Here is a 20,521-nt window from a genome sequence, read left to right as displayed (position 1 = left end):
TCTTTTGGATGGTGAATTCCAAAAATCCACCAGATTCCTCTCAGAGCAACAAGTTCTCCTTTAATCCCCTCTAAACTTGCTGCCTTAAATCTATTTTCTGCCATAAGTCTGAATCTGACTGTAACTGTAAAATTTGAAAAATAATTGAAACCTCACCTTGAATCAAATTCCCAGATTCTCCAGTTCTGATGAAGAGATGTACCAGACTCAACATTAGCTCTCTCTTTCTCTCTCTACAGATGCTGTAAGACTTAATGAGTTTCTCCGGCTTTGTGTGTTTGTCTCAGATGTATTAAATTACCTTTAAGTCAAGCTCCAGGACTTGAGGACAAACATTCAAAGCTGATACCAGTGGATGTTGATGAAGGTGTCACTTTTCAGTTGAATTATGAAATCGAGACGCTGTCAGCTGGACATAGCATACCGATGAGGGGCTGAGGCCATAAATCAGATATTACTGGGGAAAGAGATTGCAAGTCAGAAGGTCAGGGAAGAGGACAGGCTACAAATCAGATGCTCATGGGAAGGAATCAGCAGCAACCAAAAGTAACATGAGGCACTGTGATCATAATTTCTTAAATTAGAGCAAGTTATTTCATTTATCAGCACAATCAACATAGAAATTTAGCAATGGAAATGATTTCAACTTTCAGGATATATTGTTTTAATGTTTGTTTCCGATACGGAAGACCCTACAGAAGTTAACTCCAGTTTTAATATTGATTCTTGTGGGAATTTGTATTTTACTTAAAGTTTTAATTTTCATGAATGTGACTTTAGTGTGTTTTAACTTTCTCAATGAATAAAATAACATTTGTTGAAAATAATAATTAAAGTTGTATGTCCTAATTGGATTATGAATTTGATTTTTGCACTGAATTTGACAAGAAAATTTAGAATCATTATTTGAAACAGTTGAGCATGAGGTGATGGTGAAAGTGGATTTAGTGCGGGCTAGGGTAGCAGAGTTTCAGTGTACTGAAGTTTCTGGACAATATGATGAAGCCATGAAGCAGTGGATTAGTCAGGGCTTAAAGTGTAATAGCGTGAACAAAGGATTTAGCAATACATTAGTTGACCCAGAAGTGCTAATGAGCCTGTTTGGAAAGTAAAGTTGGTGCTTCTCACAATGGAGAGAATATGGAATCCGAGCCCAACTCCCAAGTCAAAAAGGAACAATAGTTGCTGCCAGAATTTTTCAAACAAGACAGTGGAGGGAGAGGGAGATCACTAATCCTCAACATGTATATTTAATCAAAATTGATGGAGAAACTGAGCAGGTCTGATAGTATCTGTGGAGAGAAAGCAGAGTTAATGTTTTGAGTCTATGGACACTTATGTTCTGAAGAACAGTCAGTGGACTCAAAAGATTAACTTTGATTTCTCCCCACAGTTGCTGCCCGAACGTCTGAGTTTACAGCAATTTCTGTTTCACATTTCCAGCATCTGCAGATGTTTGTTTTATGTATATTTAATGCTCCATCTGGAATAGAATAATCACCACTGTTCAAGAAAATAACTAAACCATAGTTGAACAGCTATTAAAAATAGTCTAAGCAAAAACGGAGGTGCATTTTCTTCAGCAGTCTTTTATTAAAAACATTTTGCATTGTTTAGTTAAATTACAAAAGGTTTAGACATTGTAATCAGATAGTTTTCCAAATTTTGTCATGTCTCATGGTTCATACCTGTAACCAACCCTTTTTTTTTTATCAACAACTTCTGATATTTTCATATTTTTCAGGTAATGGTATTACTTTGTGTCCAGAAGCAGGTATCAGATACAAGATTCCAGCATTTGGAACAATATTCCATGAAAGAGATAATGAGACGTTATTTCCTCTAAGGGGAGGAGGAACAGAAAGAAAGTGAAAAAAGTCAACAGTATGGTCTTGTCAATGCTGGATCTTTAGATTCATTTTAGCTTATGTTGAAAATTGCCCTCACTTGTTCCAAGCTACAACACTGAGTACTATTTCTGCACTGTGGAGTGACATTTATCGTCCACAGCAGTTTATCATTATTTTTTCAAAAAGTATAATACCAGTGGAGTACAAGGGTTAGAGGAAAATCATCACAATCTCAGAAAAATACTAACACTACTTCTGCACTCTTGCAATTCTGAAATTTAATTGCAGCACCACAAATGGTCATGCATTTATTACCTAAATCCTGAAGTCTCTACTTCTCCCTGAAATTGTCTACCTCTCCATCCTTCTTTATAATGCTCCTCAAAACTTCCATTTTTATAAATCTTTTGGGATCCTTGTATGGCTTAGGGCCAATTTTTTTGATAACCCTTCTGTGAAGCAACTTGCAATATTTTATGTTAAAGGCACAGTAAAATACACCTTGTTCTTGTGTAGGAGCTTAATTATTGCTTCTGAAGCTACTAAAGTTTAGCACTTCTTACAACACTTTCCGCCCATCTGCACAAAAACGAAATAGACAGCATAAAACAGGCTCACACGAACTTAATCTGTCAGTGTGCCACACTGTTACGCTCAAATTAATTATTCAGCCCTGGATGTAAATTACAAATTCCTGATCACTCCAAGAGGCAGAAAAGTATTTCACTAATATGTCACATTATTCATGTAAAAATTCCCAATTTCTTACAGGAAATAAGAATATCTTGCAGAAGCAGTGGAAACAACTAAATAAGCAATGTTGCAAAAAAGTTGAAAACTGTACTTGAAACGCTATCTAAAGATTCACACCAGTGACTGAACTTCTTTTGGATATTTACTTTCTTGTTCCTCCACATGTAAAAAGTCTTAAGGAATGTAAACATATGAAAGTCGAAAATAAGCCAAAGGAAACTGCATAAGGTGAAGAAGAGAATGATGATGCAAAATAGATTCACAAAGACAGCTTTCAAGCTGAATCTTAAGAGAGGTGGATGGAGAAGTTTAGGAAGGAAATTCCAGAGCTCAGGGCCAAGGTAGCCGAAGGAAGGCTCCCAATGATGAGGGAATTTCAGAGAGCACAGGAGGCCAAGACAGAAGGAATGCAGATTTTACAAAGGATTGCAAAGTTGGATAAAGGTACAGAGACAAGGGGTGATGGCACAAGGGAATTTGACAAGAAAAGTTAGAATCATTATTTTAAACAGTTGAACATGAGGTGATGGTGAAAGTGGACTTAGTGCGGGCTAGGGTAGCAGAGTTTCAGTGAGCTGAAGTTTATGGACGATGTGATGAAGCAGTGGATTAGTCAGGGCTTAAAGTGTAATAGCGTGAACAAAGGATTTAGCAATACATTAGTTGACCCAGAAGTGCTAATGAGCCTGTTTGGAAAGTAAAGTTGGTGCTTCTCACAATGGAGAGAATATGGAATCAGAGCCCAACTCCAAGTCAAAAAGGAATAATAGTTGCTGCCAGAATGCTTCAAACAAGACAGTGGAGGGAGAGGGAGATCACTAATGTTTAAGTAATGGATGTTATGACATAGCCGGTAGGCATGTTAGAGCAGTGTTGAGAGAAGTAGTGAAGAGGGAGTGGGCATCGTCTGCATACATGTACTGAGTTTTTGGATGATGTCACCAAGAAACAGCAGGAAGATGAAAATGACCTAAGAAGGTGGACTTCAGAGTTAATGATGCAGGAACATACAATGCATGAGAAGACCATTTTGCCCTCAAACCTATTTGCAATGCAATAAGATTAGGGTTAATATGGTTGTGGTTTAAATTCCACTCTCATGTCAGTTTGCTTATAATCCATTGGAATATTGGAAGGAAAGTTACTGCTAGAGGTAAGAATGGAATCAAGCAAGAACAGTGTCACTGAGTTAAACAATAGACAAGAGGCTAGTTGTCCCAAAAGCTGCAGAACAATAATGGGATTATGCACCGATCCCAAATGTGAATTGGACGAGGGCTATTTACTGTTGGACAGAAAGCTATTTGGAGAGATTCAAACACAAAGTTGATGGTAAAACCTGGCTATTAACATTGCACTCAAAGGATGGAAAGAAAACAAAGCTTTAAAATGGGGTAGTCATTTTGATGAAAAGACAATGGCATCAGTTTTAAAGATGTGCCTGAGAGAACACAATTTTAAATGTCAACTAGTAATAGATCAGAAAAAGAAGGTTGGATCAGTGGAATTAGGGTCATGGGAGCATTTTACATTTATCTTCATTAGTACCTCATGTCTCCCAACATCCCATTTTTCCTATTTACATAGACCTGAATGGTTTTACTGTTCTTGTACATGTATGTTAGCAGTAAATTTTGATACACATTTTTTTCCCCCTGTGAATCGTACTGAATCTTGGAATACATCACCTGTGCAATTTAAGTAAAATAGGTGAACCCTACTCCTTTGTTCCTAATCTAGCAACCCTACATTCCAACTGTGCTACTACATCTTTCCTATCCTATAAGGTTTTTTTTGTTTAAACAAGCCACCCAAAGGATGTATTATCTAGTGACTTCTCAAAACTCTCATTTATTTAATATTCAAAAGTTCTAAAGTTTTCACATGTTACTCAACCTTAACAAATTTATGCTGGATAATTTGAAGCATTTCTAAGTGCTAAGTAATTTAACCTGGAATTACAAATTTTAAGACGTTGTTCATGAGTGTTATTAAACAAACTTATAGATAGTTACTAGTTTAGGCTTCTTGATCATCAATTTTAGAATCAATTTTAGAACACCAAAGCTAGGAAATACAATCTTGTATTGTAATCTCGTTAAATCTACTTTAAACTCTGATTTTAATTAAGAGAATAATTGGTGCAAAATGTCAACCCTCCAAAACATTGAATCCTACAGGAGCAAAATGCATTTAACAATGAGAAAGCTTTTATAGTTCATCAATAATCTTTTACTTTTCTTGTATATAAGAAACATTTTTCACTTACATCAGGCCATTTCCATCATCCAACAATAAATATTTAGGGCTCATATTCTGAACATTAAGTCTAGTGTTCTCTCCTCGCTGAAGAATTTTATCCCATAGAACCACTTGATTCAATTTCTAAGTTGTAAATTAGTGCAGAACAAAAAAAAAGGAATTATCAGATTTCAACAAACTAATTAAAATAGTTGCAGGAAGGAATTTCAAGATTGCACTATAATATCAATGTAAATATTATTATAAGGCATAGAATTAAAAAGAAATGTACTCTTGTGCAATACTAAAACTAACGTGCCACTATTTAAGAAAGGTGGTAAGGAAAAGCCAGGAACTATAGACCGGTGAGCCTGACATCAGCGATGGGCAAGTTGTTGGAGGGAATCCTGAGGGACAGGATTTACATGTATTTGGAAAAGCAAGGACGGATTAGGGATAGTCAATGTGACCTTGTGCGTGAGAAAACATGACTCACTAACTTGATTGAGTTTTTTGAGGAAGTAACGAAGAGGATTGATGAGGGCAAAGCAGTGGGCATGATCTATATGGACTTCAGCAAGGCCTTCAACAAAGTTCCTCATGGTAGACTGGTTAGTACTGTTAGATTTCATGGAATACAGGAGGACTAGCCATTTGGATACAGGACTAGTTTGAAGGTAGAAGTTAAAATCACAGAACACCAGGTTATAGTCTAACAGATTTACTTGGAAGTCGTAGCTTTCGGAGGACTGCTCCTTCATCAGGTAGCTGTGGAGTAGGATCATAAGACACAGAATTTATAGCACAACAGTGTCATGCAACTGAAACGATATATTGAAGAAAACGATATATATTAGATTGCTGTTACGTCTTTCATCTTTTAGCATGGGTTGCAGGTTTTGATTCATTAATATATAAATCCCAGAACTTCTTTCAAGTTACATTTTCGAGATAAAGTTATCTGTGTATCAAATGAGCTACCAGACAAAGTGATGGAGGCTGGTAAAATTACAACCTTTCAAACGCATCTGGATGGGTTTATGATTGGGAAGGGTTCATAGGGATATGGGTCAAAGGCTGGAAAATGGGACTAGATTTATTTAGGATATCTTGTTGGCATGTATTAATTTGACTGAAGGGGCTGTTTTCATGCTCTATAAAAAGGAATCAGGTTGCTGAAAAACATGGATAATAGGTAAAAAGATAATGCTTAAAGGAATGAATATGGAAATAGCACATCCACATAGATGTATTTTCAACAGTTTGCACAGCGTAGTATCTGCACAAACTCAACTTACATTCTTTGCTGTAGCATATTCTGCAGTTAGATATAGGAAAAGCTGCTTAACATTCCAGTTGAATACTGGTCCGAGATGTAAATAAATGGTTAAAGAAAATATGGGTTCAGAATCAATTCACACAATAGAAGTCCTCTACTGCAACAACTGCTTTGATAAATTGATGATGAGCCAAATGAAAGTGATTTAAAAATACTGCATAACTTCTTTCGAGGGTTGTACTCTGAATTTCCTTTTCTTGATCCTATTCATAGTTCTTCAGGTGCACAACATCAAACAAGCATGAGTGTTCCTGCAATCTACTTTCAAGAGAGACAGAGAACTGATAAAATTGGCACTTTAAATGGTTATAGCATTCAGTGTGAGCAATATATTACATCGTTTATATAAAATGCTTGGAAAGAACAAGTAACTTTAGGTCTATGATTCCCAGTCATTTTCACAACTTGCTTGGTTGCTTCACATCTTGGATCAAGAATCACACAAGCCAATTGTGCCTATACTGATTGTTTGAAAGAGCTACAAAATTTACCATTTCCCTGCTCTTTCATATTAGTTCCACAATTTTCTCTATTCACTTCTTATGAAAACATCTATTGGATGTTTTTTCTTTAATTAATTCACAGAATGAGGGCCAGCATTAATTGCTTATCTCAGAGGGCAGTTAAGAGTCAACCACAATGCTGTGGGTCTGGAGTCACCTATAGTCCAGATGAGGTAAGGATGGCAGTTTCCTCCCCTCAAGGACACTGGTGAACCAGATGGATTTTTCTGACATCTGCTGGACAATGAATTCATGGTCATCATTAGACCCTTAAATCCCCAGATTTTTATTGGATTCAAATTCCATGATCTGCTATGGCAGGATTCAAACCCTGGTCCCCAGAACATTACCTGAGTCTCTGGATTACTAGTCCCACAATAATATCACCACGCCATCACTTCGCCCAAATTGGCACAGTTTTTTCAGGTACTGTGTACTAGATTGCTTCTGTATTTGGATTTTCTTGTGAGGAGAGGTTCAGCGGGTTAGACTTGCACTCATTGGAATTTAGTAAAAGAAGAGGAGACCTTACTGAAATATAAGATTCTTAGGGGGCTTTACAAAGTAAATGTAGAGTGGTTGTTTCCCCTTGTAACGTCTAAGATCAGATGGCAAAATCACTGAATAAGGAATCACCTATTCAAGACAGAGCTATCTCTTGGATGGTGGTGAATCTGTGGAATTCCTTACCACAGAGGGTTGAAGAGGCTAGTTGTTTAAATATTTAATGCCGAGACAGATTTCTAATTAAGGGACACAATGGTTATGGGGAAAAGTCAGGAATATGGAGTTGAGGATTATCAGATTACCCTGATGTAACTGAATAGCAGAGAACACTCTGGGCAAAATAGCCTTCTGCGGCTTCAATGTCTTATGCATTCTAGTTTCTAGCAACTTGGTGCAGAACAAAATGTTTAGTCTTTTCTCCTCTGGATTTCTTTGCTCCGCCCATTGTTTCCTCAGATTACTGACATTTTTATTTAATTTATTATTTTTGGTATTGTGTTTTTTTTTGTTAGCTTCAAATATTTGTTCTATGCTGTAACTGATGGGAGGAGGTGGATGATGCTTCTCATGTTTCAAGTTGAGTGAAGAACTCAATGGACCAAGGATTTTGCATGTTTCTGTGTTGGTGTCAGTTGTAATCTAATTCCATGATTAGACACACCATTTTCTTTGTAACATGCAATACCAGTATGGTAGAAAGCAATGCAGATGGACTTCAGTCTTTTACCATTTAGCAATTCCAACAATCTTCTCTCTAACTTGGGATGGCTGATGTCTTAGCCCTCAGCTTGCTTAGCACAACGATTGAATCAATTTTTAAAAAAGGATATCAACAAAAATGCTAAAATTTATGGATCCTAAATCATGGTTTCCGGTGTAGTCTTCATTTATTTTTCTGAAATGGATGCAAAAAATCTTCAAACACACATAACACGCTTCTTCTTGCCCAGTACTGTGCACTTATATCCTGTATGTTTACAGCAGATGAGGCTTTACCTCAATATTTCACATACTTGATTTTTTTTTCAAAATAGCAATAAAGATATAGAAATCAAAAAGTCTTATTTTATAGATAATAAAACAGGTAGTCAATCACTTTGGCAATATTCTAGTGTACACCTATTACAATTTACATAAGCAAAAGACTAGAGGATTTCTTTTCAAAGTAGAAATCTTTCAGCATTTCGCAATATTTGCTAGACTGAACAGGCTTTAAGATTTGCACTGGCAATGGATGTTTTTGCTATTGCAAAGACAAACAGCTTTGACATGTATACCACACACTCATGTTAGCTGGTGGGTAGCAACTGGGTACTAATTCAATCAGTTCCAGTATTATGAAGTGCAGGAGCAAATTCCACATAATACCTGGCTATAAACTGACACTTAGTGTTGTATGCTAGGCCCAACAATCAAACCATGCAGTAATATCTTTCATGCATCATGACATCCACACTGCAAGAGTAATGATGGTGACATCATTACTGTAGGGAATCTTTAATCTCATAGGATGTAAAATTAATGGGTGTATATTAAAAGCAAGTTTATATTTGTTTTACCATTATTACTGCACATATTGTTACAATAAATTGGGTAAATCAATGATTAAACTACTTAGTATATCAAATTGACCATAACTTCTCTGTTGTTTGTAGAATAAATCATTATGATCATCTGAAAAAAAACCGATCAACTTCAACGTTCACTCTCTTCACCAGCGATGCAGAGTGATAGCATGTGCATAATCCACAAGATACACTACAGCAACTCACCCTGTCTCCTTTGACAGCACCTTCCCAAATGATGGTCTCTACCACATGAAGAACAGAGTAGGTATATCACTACCTGCAAATTCCCATCGAAGCCACTCACCATCCCAGACGTTTGACAAGGTTCCGCATGGTTGACTGGTTAGCAAGGTTAGATCACACGGAATCCGGGGGAGCTAGCCAATTGGATACAAAATTGGCTTAAAGATAGGACACGGAGGGTGGCGATGGAGGGTTGCTTTTTGGACAGGAGGCTGATGACCAGCGGTGTACTGCTAGGATTGGTGCTAGCTCCACTGCTTTTTGTTATTTAAATAAATGATTTGGATGTGAATATAAGAGATATGGTTACTGAGTTTTCAGATGACATCAAAGTTGGTGGTGGAGTGATCAGTGAAGGAGGTTATCTCAGAGTACAACGGAACCTTGATCAGATGGGTTAATGGACCGAAGACTGGCAGATGGAGTTTAATTTATATAAATGTGAGGTGTTGCATTTTGGTAAGGCAAACCAGAGCAGGTCTTATATTGTTAATGGTAAGGCCCTTAGGACTGCCACTGAACAACGAGAGCTAGGGATGTAGGTGCATAGTTCCTTGCAAATGGAGTCACGGCCAGTGAAGAAGAGGTTTAGCATGCTTGCCTTTATTGGTCAGTGCCTTCAACAGTATAGGAGTTGGGATGTCATGTTGCAACTGTACAGGACATTAGGGAGGACATGATTAGAATACTGCATTCAATTCTGGTCTCCTTGCTGTAGGAAAGATGTTGTTAAAACTTGAAAGGGTTCAGAAAAGAAATACAAGGATGTTGCTGGGATTGGAGGATTCCAGCTATCAGGAGAGGCTGAATAAGCTGGAGTCTTTTACCCTGGAGCGCAGGCTGAGGGGTGACCTTGATAAAGATTTATAAAATCATGAAGGGCATGGATAGGATGAATAGCCAAGATGTTTTACGTCGGGTAGGGGAGTCCAAACCAAGGGGCATAGCTTTAAGGTGAGAGGGAAAAGATTAAAGAGGACCTGAGGATCAACTTCAACATGCAGGGGCAGTGCATGTATGAAATGAGCATCCAGAGGCAGGTACAATTACAACATTTAAAAAGCATCTGGATGGGTACATGAATAGGAAGGGTTTAGAGAGAGATGAGCCAAATGCTGGAAAATGGGACTAGATCAGTTGAGAATATCTGGTCGGTGCAGACAATTTGGACTGAAGGGTCTGTTTCTGTGTTTACAACTCTATGACTCCACCCTGGGACAATATCAGTGGTCCTTCACTGTTGCTAGGTCAAAGTTCTAGAAACACCATGGGTAAACTGCAGTAGTTCAGGAAGAGCACAGCAGTTCAGGCAGCATCCAAGGAGCTTCGAAATCGACGTTTCGGGCAAAAGCCCTTCATCAGGAATAAAGGCAGTGAGCCTGAAGCGTGGAGAGATAAGCTAGAGGAGGGTGGGGGTGGGGAGAAAATAGCATAGAGTACAATTGGTGAGTGGGGGAGGGGATGAAGGTGATAGATTAGGGAGGAGAGGGTGGAGTGGATAGGTGGAAAAGGAGATAGGCAGGTAGGACAAGTTATGGGGAAGGGGAAATGAGGAAACTGTTGAAGTCCACATTGATGCCCTGGGGTTGAAATGTTTTGAGGCGGAAGATAAGGCGTTCTTCCTCCAGGCGTCTGGTGGTGAGGGAGCGGTGGTGAAGGAGGCCCAGGACCTCCATGTCCTCGGCAGAGTGGGAGGGGGAGTTGAAATGTTGGGCCACGGGGCGGTGTGGTTGATTGGTGTGGGTGTCCCAGAGATGTTCCCTAAAGCGCTCTACTACGAGGCGCCCAGTCTCCCCAATGTAGAGGAGACCGCATCGGGAGCAATGGATACAATAAATGATATTAGTGGATGTGCAAGTAAAACCTTGATGGATGTGGAAGGCTCCTATAGGGGCTTGGATAGAGGTGAGGGAGGAGGTGTGGGCGCAGGTTTTACAGTTCCTGCGGTGGCAGGGGAAGATGCCAGGATGGGAGGGTGGGTTGTAGGGGGGCGTGGACCTGACCAGGTAGTCACGGAGGGAACAGTCTTTGCGGAAGGCGGAAAGGGGTGGGGAGGGAAATATATTCCTGGTGGTGGGGTCTGTTTGGAGGTGGCAGAAATGTCGGCGGATGATTTGGTTTATGCGAAGGTTGGTAGGGTGGAAGGTGAGCACAAGGGGCGTTCTGTCCTTGTTACGGTTGGAGGGGTGGGGTCTGAGGGCTCAGGCATCTCATCACCATCTTTTCAATGGATGAACAATAACTGCTGGCGTAGTGAGTGATGGCCATATCCCGTCAATAAATAAAGAAATCAGGTTTTAGACACAATGTGTATTTTTTCTATATAATTTTTCATAATATTTGTGATTAACAACCAATTGAGTAGCATATATTATAAAATAAGAGCATTAGAGGATTAGGTGATAATGAAGAGCATAGCCAATAAATATCAATAAAACATAAAAGTTCTGATGAAAGAAACATAACATCAAGTCCAAAATCGATTGAAGGAGAGAGGTTCAGAGGAAGATCCTTACATGTATCCCCTTTTGAGATAGGAAACAAAACTTATTTCTTAATCCTCCTTTGTACTATTCTGCAAAATCAACAGACCAAAGAGGGAGACTTTGGTGAGTATTAATCAAAGGCTTTGCATCAGCTCACTCCAAACACTCCAATGATTGATACCACTTACAATTGGATATTGCTCGAAAGGCATCAGAGCTAGAAAACTCAGTACATCAAAATAGGCAAGATTTGAAAAAAAAGGCCTGGATTTTCCCAACTACACAACACTGAAAATTGTGGGAATTCATCAGGTGCATCCAAGAACTCTGTGGGGAGCTAAGGAAGTGACTGCTGGGCCCCTTGCTGAGATATTTGTACCATCGATAGTCACAGGTGAGGTGTCGGAAGATTGGAGGTTGGCAAACGTGGTGCCACAATTTAAGAAAGGTAGTAAGGAAAAGCCAGGAACTATGGACTGGCGAGCTTGACATCGGCAGTGGGCAAGTTGTTGGAGGGAATCCTGAGGGACAGGATTTATATGTATTTGGAAAGACAAAGACTGATTAGGGATAGTCAACATGGCTTTATGCATGGGAAATCATGTCTCACTGACTTGATTGAGTTTTTTGAAAAAGTAACAAATAGGATTGATGAGGGCAGAGTGGTGGACATGATGTACACGGACTTCAATAAGGTGTTCGACAAGGTTCCTCACGGTAGATTGGTTAACGAGGTTACATCTCATGGAATGCAAGGAGAACTAGCCATTTGGATACAGAACTGGCTTGAAGGTAGAAGACAGAGGGTGGTGGTGGAGGGTTGCTTTTCAAAATGGAGGCCTGTGACCAGTGGAGTGCCACAACGATCGGTGTTGGGTCCACTAATTTTTGTCATTTATTTAAATGTGAACATAAGAGGTATAATCAGTAAGTTTGCAGATGATGCCAAAATTAGAGGTGTAGTGGACAGTGAAGAAGTTTACGTCATAGGATCTTGATCAGATGGCCAGTGGGCTGAGGAGTGGCAGATGGAGTTTAATTTAGATAAATGTGAGGTGCTGCATTTTGAAAAGGTATATCAGAGCAGGACTTATACACTTAATGGTAAGGTCCTGGGGAGTGTTGCTGAACAAAGAGATCTTGGAGAGCAGGTTCAAAGTTCCTTGACACTGGAGTTGCAGGTGGATAGGGTAGTGAAGAAGGCATTCGGTATGCTTTCCTTTATTGTTCAGAGTATTGAGTACAGGAGTTGGGAGGTCATGTTGTGGCTGTACAGGACATTGGTTAGGTCACTGTTGGAATATTGCGTGCAATTCTGGTCTCCCTCCTATCAGAAAGATATCATGAAACTTGAAAGGGTTCAGAAAAGATTTACAAGGATGTTGCCAGGGTTGGATGATTTGAGCTATAGGGAGGGCTGAATAGGCTGGGGCTGTTTTCCCTGGAGCGTCAGAGACTGAGGGGTGACTTTATAGAGGTTTATAAAATAATGACAGGCATGGATATGGTAAATAGACAAGATCTTTTCTCTAGGGTGGCGGACTCCAGATCGAGAGGGCAGCAGCAACACCACTTCAAATCTTAAGTTGCTCCAACAATGAAACCACTTTACAAAACATCATTTGCCCAAATTCCCCACTGTCAAAAGTCTCAAACATTCAACACCACAAAGACTGATTCTTTTCTGACCCGCAAATGACCAATTCATTTGATTTTGTAGGCTCCATGTTTTCCAACACAACCAACACTAACATTTTATACTAAGTAAAAACAAAGACTGCAGATGCTGGAAACCAGAGTCTAGAAGTTGGAGCGCAGAGCTGGTCGGGAAAGTAAGTGATTAATACTTAAGAACTTACCTCGACGCCAACGGTCTTTTCACAGCAGAGAGCGGCGCGAGCTGGGCGGAAGTGAAGTTGGAGCGCAGAGCTGGTCGGGAAGGTAAGTGATTGATATTTGAGTGGGTGTGTTCTAGACCCTACAAAATAGGGCCTCCTTCCCATCCTCCTCCTCTAACCTAACTTTAAAGTCCGCAGGTAAGCTACTCAGTGTTCTTGTTTTGGAGACTAAGTGTAGAGTAATGGCAGCGCAGGCAGTGGCATGTTCCTCCTGCAGGATGTTTGAGTTAGGGGTAACCACCGATGCTCCTGCCGACTTCATCTGCAGGAAATGCAGTCAGCTCCTGCTCCTCACAGGACGCGTTAGGGAACTGGAGCTGGAGTTGGATGAACTGAGGATTATTCGAGGACGGACAGAGTCGTCATCTCTGGGTTGTTGCCGGTGCCACGTGACAGTGAGGCAAGGAATAGGGAGAGAGTGCAGTTGAACATGTGGCTGCAAGGATGGTGTAGGAGGGAGGGCTTCAGGTATTTGGACAATTAGACTGCATTCTGGGGAAGGTGGGACCTGTACAAGCAGGACGGGTTGCACCTGAACCAGAAGGGCACCAATATCCTGGGAGGTAGGTTTGCTACCACTCTTCGGGGGGGGGTTAAACTAATTTGGCAGGGGGATGGGATCCGGACTTGTGGTCCAGCAAGTAGGCTAGCTGTTTGTCAGGATGTCCAAGAATGTAGGGAGGCTGTGGAGAAGGTAGCACTGATAGGGAATACTTGCGGACACAGAGATGGGTTCAAGTGTGTATACTTCAACGCAAGGAGTATCAGAAATAAAGTGGGTGAACTTAAGGTGTGGATCGGTACCTGGGACTATGATGTTGTGGCCATCACGGAAACGTGGATAGAAGAGGGACAGGAATGGTTGTTGGAGGTTCCTGGTTACAGATGTTTCAGTAAGATTAGGGAGGGGGATAAAAAAGGAGGGGGGGGGGTGGCATTGCTAATTAGAAATGGTATAACGGCAGCAGAAAGGCAGTTCGAGGGGGATCTGCCTTTGGAGGTAGTATGGGCTGAAGTCAGAAATAGGAAAGGAGCAGTCACCTTGTTGGGTGTTTACTATAGGCCCCCCAATAGCAGCAGAGATGTGGAGAAACAGATTGGGAAACAGATTTTGGAAAGGTGCAGAAGCTACAGGGTGGTAGTCCTGGGCGATTTCAACTTCCCAAATATTGATTGGAAGCTCTTTAGATCAAGTAGGTTGGATGGGGCGATGTTTGTGCAGTGTGTCCAGGAAACATTTCTAACTCAGTATGCAGATTGTCCGACCAGAGGAGAGGCCATATTGGATTTGGTACTTTGTAATGAACTGGGACAAGTGATGGGCTTGTTAGTGGGTGAACATTTTGGTGATGGTGACTGCAATTCTGTGACTTTCACCTTGATTATGGAGAGAGATAAGTGCGTGCAACAGGGTAGGTTTTACAATTGGGGGAAGGGTAAATACGATGCTGCAAGACACGATCTGAGAAGCATAAGTTGGGAGAATAGGCTGTCAAGGAAGGAAGTCGTGGAAATGTGGAACTTTTTAAAGGAACAGATATGACGTCTCCTTGATATGTATGTACCTGTCAGGCAGGAAAGAGATGGTCATGTGAGGGAACCTTTGTTGATGAGGGAGGTTGAATGTCTAGTAAAGAGGAAGAAGGAGGCTTACATAAGGTTGAGGAAACAAGATTCAGACAGAGCATTGGAGGGATACAGGATAGCCAGAAGGGAGCTGAAGAAAGGGATTAGGAGAGCTAAGAGAGGGCATGAAAAATCTTTGGCGGATAGGATCAAGGATAACCCCAAGGCCTTTTATGCGTATGTGAGAAACATGAGAACGACGAGAAAGAGGGTAGGTCCGATCAAGGACAGTAGTGGGAGACTGTGTATTGAGTCGAAGAGATAGGAGAGGTCTTGAATGAGTACTTTTCTTCAGTATTTACAAACGAGAGGGACCGTATTGTTGAAGAGGAGAGTGTGAAACGGACTGGTAAGCTAGAAGAGATACTTGTTAGGAAGGAAGATGTGTTGGGCATTTTGAACAACCTGAGAATAGACAAGTCTCCCGGGCCTGACGGGATATATCCTAGGATTATGTGGGAAGCAAGAGAGGAAATTGCAGTACCGTTGGCAATGATCTTTTCGTCTTCACTGTCAACGGGGGTGGTACCAGGGGACTGGAGAGTGGCGAATGTTGTGCCCCTGTTCAAAAAAGGGAATAGGGATAACCCCAGGAATTACAGGCCAGTTAGTCTTACTTTGGTGGTAGGCAAAGTAATGGAAAGGGTACTGAGGGATAGGATTTATGAGTATCTGGAAAGACACTGCTTGATTAGGGACAGCCAGCACGGATTTGTGAAGGGTAGGTCTTGCCTTACAAGTCTTATTGAATTCTTTGAGGAGGTGACCTAGCATGTGAATGAGGGTAGAGCAGTGGATGTAGTGTACATGGATTTTAGTAAGGCATTTGATAAGGTTCCCCATGGTAGGCTTATGCGGAAAGTCAGGAGGCATGGGATAGAGGGAAATTTGGCCAGTTGGATAGAAAATTGGCTAACCGGTCGAAGTCAGAGAGTGGTGGTAGATGGTGAATATTCAGCCTGGAGCCCAGTTACAAGTGGAGTTCCGCAGGGATCAGTTCTGGGTCCTCTGCTGTTTGTAATTTTTATTAATGACTTGGAAGAGGGAGTCGAAGGGTGGGTCAGTAAATTTGCAGACGATACGAAGATTGGTGGAGTTGTGGATAGTGAGGAGGGCTGTTGTCGGCTGCAAAGGGACTTAGGTATGATGCAGAGCTGGGCTGAGGAGTGGCAGATGGAGTTCAACCCTGTCAAGTGTGAAGTTGTCCATTTTGGAAGGACAAATAAGGATGCAGAATACAGGGTTAACGGTAGGGTTCTTAGTAAGGTGGAGGAGCAGAGGGATCTTGGGGTCTATGTTCATAGATCTTTGAAAGTTGCCACTCAGGTGGATAGAGCTTGTAAGAAGGCCTATGGTGTATTAGTGTTCATTAGCAAAGGGATTGAATTCAAGAGTCGTGAAGTGATGTTGCAGCTGTACAGGACCTTGGTAAGGCCCCATTTGGAATACTGTGTGCAGTTCTGGTCACCTCACTTTAGGAACGATGTGGAAGCTTTGGAGAGGGAGCAGAGAAGATTTACCAGGATGTTGCCTGGAATGGAGAATAGGTTGTACGAGGATAGGTTGAGAGTGCTAGACCTTTTCTCATTGGAACGGCGAAGGATGAGGGGTGACTTGATAGAGGTTTATAAGATGATCAGGGGAATAGATAGAGTAGACAGTCAGAAACTTTTTCCCCGGGTACAACAGAGGGGACATAAATTTAAGGTGAAGGGTGGAAGATATAGGGGGGATGTCAGGGGTAGGTTCTTTACCCAGAGAGTGGTGGGGGCATGGAATGCGCTGCTTGTGGGAGAGGCAGAGTCAGAATCATTGGTGACCTTTAAGCGGCAATTGGATAGTTACATGGATGGGTGCTTAAGCTAGGACAACTGTTTGGCACAACATCGTGGGCCGAAGGGCCTGTTCTGTGCTGTATTGTTCTATGTTCTATGTAGATTAGAGTGGTGCTGGAAAAGCACAGCAGCTCAGGCAGCATCTGAGGAGCAGGAAAATCGACGTTTTGGGCAAAAGCCCTACATTTTATAGCTCTGTTGATCTCCACATGTCTCAGCACATTGTTTTCAAAATCTTCACATTCCATCTTGATTTCACTCTGTCATCTATTACAGACTCTTCTGATAATTAATCACTTGACAGCTCTTTCTTTTTCTATTGCTCCACTATGGACCTTAGCCACCATAGCCATGTTCCTCAAATATGTCTGAAACCTCATTTCCTTGCCTGAACTCTCTTTATCCTCAATCACTTCAGATCATTTTTATATTCAATCTTTTCTTGTGCTCAATGAAAATTAGCTTGGTATGTCCGGTCACATAAAAGACATTAAACAAATGTACCTTATTTCTCAAAGGTACAAAACAAAATATAATAGAATTTCTCCTGTCTTGAGTCAGAACAGTATTATGATCAATGACATATATGAAAGCTATCAAGTTATTAATCACTTGAATACTAAAACCTATACATCTATAACATTTTAAAGTTATGATGCAGAGATATTAAAAATTTGATTAGAGTTAAGGTTTAGAAACTCATACATCAATCCTCAGATAACATTCTTCTAAATTATCAGGTTATTTAAAATGAAATCAAAACAAGTCAGTTGTGTTGTGTTAGACAAAGAAACATTCAAAAGAGAATATCCAGAAATGTGACATTTTGTCTATGCTGGCATCTCCCAACTCACTTGATCTCACTTGACTAACACTTCATTCTGGAGAAATTCTGCAGGTCTGGCAGCGTCTGTGGAGAAAGAACAGAGGTAATGTTCCAAGTCTGATATGCCTCTTTAGCACACATATCAAAACCATATTGGACTGAAACATTAACTCTTTCTGTCTCCGCTGATGCTGCAGAATTGCTGAGTTGCTTCAGCATTTTGTTTTATTTCAAATTACAGCAATATTTTACGTTAATAAATACAATTTTCATCTTTTCTCCCTCATCTCCTTCCTTAGTTACCCTTTAAAGGCATTGATGCTAGTTGCAACTCAGCTGTGGGCAAAAATGTATCAGATGGATAAAATGGGGGCAAATGTGAGATCATGCACTTTGACAAGAATAGAAGAGCTGAATGTTATTTAAATGTGGAAAAATTGCAGAAAATTACAACACTGAGGAATCGTGGGGGTCCTTGTGCATACATCACAAAAAGCCAGCAATCAAGTTCAGTAGTAAATAGGTAAGGCAAATGGAACATTGGCTTTTATTTCAAAGGGAATCAAATATAAAAAAAAGGGAAGTCTTGCTAAAACTATACAGGACACTAGTGAGATGATAGCTGGAATACTGTGAAGAATTTTGGTCCCCTTATCTAAGGAAAGATATACTGGCATTGGATGTTTCCTCTGTAACTTCTGGCAGACTGTTAATGGTTACAGATTTGTCTGGGTGAGTTCTGAAATTTGTGCAGAATGATTGAATGACATCTATTCCCAATACTGGATTAGTGGTGCTGGAAGAGCACAGCAGTTCAGGCAGCATCCAATGAGCAGCGAAATCGACGTTTCAGGCAAAAGCCCTTCATCAGGAATAAAGGCAGTGAGCCTGAAGCATGGAGAGATAAGCTAGAGGAGGGTGGGGGTGGGGAGAGAGTAGCATAAAGTACAATGGGTGAGTGGGGGAGGAGATGAAGGTGATAAGTCAAGGAGGAGAGGATGGAGTGGATAGGTGGAAAAGGAGATCGGTGGAAAAGGAGATAGGCAGGTCGGACAAGTCCAGACAAGTCAAGGAGACAGTGCTGAGCTGGAAGTTTGAAACTAGGATGAGGTGGGGGAAGGGGAAATGAGGAAGCTGTTGAAGTCCACATTGATGCCCTGGGTTGAAGTGTTCCGAGGCGGAAGATGAGGCATTCTTCCTCCAGGCATCTGGTGGTGAGGGAGCGGCGAAGGAGGCCCAGGACCTCCATGTCCTCGGCAGAGTGGGAGAGGGAGTTGAAATGTTGGGCCACGGGGCGGTTTGGTTGATTGGTGTGGGTGTCTCGGATCACAACACAGCTAACAGCTTTGGAAACACATTCACCCTTCCCTTGTCATTTTATTTAATAAAGAAATCAACTTTTGTTTAAAAAGAAACAAACTGGTACTGAAGACAGTCTAAAGAAGTAGGTTAGCCCCAGCCATGGAGGGAATGTCTTCTGAGAGGTTGAGTGAGTTGGAAGTGTAATCATCAAAGTTTAGAAAAATAACAAACAACCTTATTGAAACATTCATGATTCTTCGGGGAATTGACAAGGTAGTTATGGTAAGGCCATTTTCCCTCCTGAGGAAGTCAAGGTCCAAAGGGCACAATTTCAAAGTAAGGACTCACCCAGTTAAGAGAAATGAGAATGTATTTCTTTGCCGAGAGGGTATTGAATTTGTGCAATTCTTTACCACAGAAAGCTGTTAAGTCCATTTAAGGCTGAGATTGATTATTAATCAGTAAGACAATAAAGAAATTGGAATTGAGGATTATCAGATCACCCTCAATCACATGAGCAGTACTTTAGACTTAATGATCTGAAAGGTTTTCACCAAGATCTGTAACTTAGATTGTGAATGAGTTGTTTGGTTAGCTCACTGAACTGCTGGGCAAGCTCATCAATTATCTCAATAATCAGAATGCTCTACTTCTACTCCTAGGCCTTATGGTCTTAATCATACAGTAGCAAGTGCCCTCGTCTACTACTCTATGGTATTATTCCTGAATTAATTATTGAAGATATACTTGTGTGGGGATCGGGTTTGGACTCTTCACAAGTAGACATATCTTCTGTCCGCCTAACCTATAAAAGTTTGAACAGCTCCCTGTTTTAGGCCACCCTTCAGTCTTCTCATTCTAAAAAAAACACCTCCCTCCACCCACCCACCCAGATTTTCATCACAATTATAACGGAATGGAACTGGCACAAAGTCAGATCTCCGGCGGGGTTTCCACTGTGGGTCAGAGGGGATGGGTCTACACACACCCCACCCACCCACAGCCTGCTGCAGGATGATGAGCTGAGCCGAGCCGGCGGCCCCTGGCTGTTTGGGTACCACACTCACAGAGAGATGCTGCTCACACGGATGCTGACGGGTACCCGGGGTTGCTGGAATATTGTACTCAGGAACACCAGGAAGGTCAGCGCCGCCAACACTGTCACCGTGAAGGCCAGCAGCGAGTTAAACCGCGACATCCAGCTGTTCATCTTCCCCGCACCAGCGGCACCATCTAACAGATACATCTGGCTGCTGTCCTCCTTCCCCAAACACACCCAGCGCACAAAGCAGTCCGACCCACCCACTGCAACTCGGAATAAAGGTTCCCTGCCCCTCCTTCAACAATACCCCATTCTGTCTTTGTCTCGCACCTGACTTTCCCATTCTCTGTCAACTCTTATCATGACTGACCAATGATGTACTCCATAAGAGATAGGATATTGATTCAGTATCTGTTCAATTGCACACTGAGTTTTGGTGCCCCAGGAATGCTGCACATCAACCTTACCCTTCTTCACAAAATGAGAAGATCGCCCATTTCAA

The 20,521-nt window shown here is 41.2% G+C and overlaps 1 protein-coding gene across 1 annotated transcript; it reads right to left on the bottom strand.

Moving 5' to 3' along the window:
* Nucleotides 1-1,673: 1,673 nt before the first annotated feature.
* On the bottom strand, nucleotides 1,674-20,187 carry LOC140491965 (signal peptidase complex subunit 3-like). The gene is made up of 5 exons (XM_072590489.1): nucleotides 20,045-20,187; nucleotides 8,024-8,088; nucleotides 6,143-6,219; nucleotides 4,873-4,988; nucleotides 1,674-1,842 (listed from the first exon to the last, which is right to left on the bottom strand). Exons 1-5 carry the CDS (start codon nucleotides 20,185-20,187, stop codon nucleotides 1,713-1,715), a joined length of 531 nt encoding a protein of 176 aa, XP_072446590.1. The 3' UTR covers nucleotides 1,674-1,712.
* Between the last annotated feature and the right edge of the window lie 334 nt (nucleotides 20,188-20,521).

Source organism: Chiloscyllium punctatum, chromosome 20, assembly GCF_047496795.1.
Source record: "Chiloscyllium punctatum isolate Juve2018m chromosome 20, sChiPun1.3, whole genome shotgun sequence".
Lineage (NCBI taxonomy): Eukaryota > Metazoa > Chordata > Chondrichthyes > Orectolobiformes > Hemiscylliidae > Chiloscyllium > Chiloscyllium punctatum.
This window is presented reverse-complemented; position numbering and strand designations above follow the sequence as displayed.

Bases quoted from the DNA above. Each gene is read 5' to 3' on its own strand.
- LOC140491965 (XM_072590489.1), bottom strand. From the start codon at position 20,187: ATGAACAGCTGGATGTCGCGGTTTAACTCGCTGCTGGCCTTCACGGTG. The intron at 8,089-20,044 runs GTGAGTGTGGTA...CATCCATTTCAG, and splicing joins CGTGTGAGCAGCATCTCTCT to AAAAATAAATGAAGACTACA. The intron at 4,989-6,142 runs GTAAGTTGAGTT...TTTACAACTTAG, and splicing joins AATATGCTACAGCAAAGAAT to AAATTGAATCAAGTGGTTCT.